Source organism: Austrofundulus limnaeus, unplaced genomic scaffold (genome assembly GCF_001266775.1).
Source record: "Austrofundulus limnaeus strain Quisiro unplaced genomic scaffold, Austrofundulus_limnaeus-1.0 Scaffold10398, whole genome shotgun sequence".
NCBI lineage: Eukaryota > Metazoa > Chordata > Actinopteri > Cyprinodontiformes > Rivulidae > Austrofundulus > Austrofundulus limnaeus.
Genome location: NW_013962800.1, coordinates 1 through 596, shown reverse-complemented (window position 1 = coordinate 596; position 596 = coordinate 1). Strand labels below are relative to the sequence as shown.

Genomic DNA, 596 nt, shown 5'->3' with positions numbered 1-596 from the left:
GTGTAAGATATACTGAGCAGGTGTCAACATGTAACTTAGTGTCCTCTAACAGGCAAGTTTAAAACTTACTTTCCAAACATGGCTAAAAGAGGTCAAACAGTGTTTGAAATCAACTTAAACCAGCTGTGTAGGCAGGAAAAAAGAAAAAAAAAGGGCAAAAAAGTGAATACATAAATGCACATTTAGTATTTATTTAGTCACTCAGATTTAAATGCACCATTTTCCCCTCAAGCGTGAATGAGAATGCAGCTCATATTGCCGTTAAAGAAAACCCGGCCATCTTTCTCAGTGCTGCACTTGTTCCTGAGCAGGTCCAACATGCCTGCTCTGATCTCCAGGCTGAACGACTCGTGGAAGCGGTCCGTTCCCGTCATGAAGCTTGCCAGACGAGCCCCAGGTTCGCTGCTCGGATCGAAGCAGTCGGTGATGTCGAAGCTTTGGGGAATCAAATGTTCCTCGTATTTAAGACCCAGACTCTTCAGGCAGGCCACAACCTCTCCGGAGGAGCGGTATTCCTGGATGCTGCCGACGCACAGCTCCTTCTTGTAAGTCTTCCACAGGATGTCCCAACCACTGTTGGCTGGACAGTATAATAA

At 46.0% G+C, this 596-nt stretch overlaps 1 protein-coding gene across 1 annotated transcript; it reads right to left on the bottom strand.

Annotated features, from left to right (window-relative positions):
• Positions 1–167: 167 nt before the first annotated feature.
• On the bottom strand, positions 168–580 carry LOC106512690 (histamine N-methyltransferase; the record flags this gene model as incomplete). Its single annotated transcript, XM_014001254.1, is given in 1 exon segment — positions 168–580. A coding segment is annotated over 1 exon segment (353 nt), but the record flags the coding sequence as incomplete, so codon positions are not given.
• Positions 581–596: the final 16 nt, after the last annotated feature.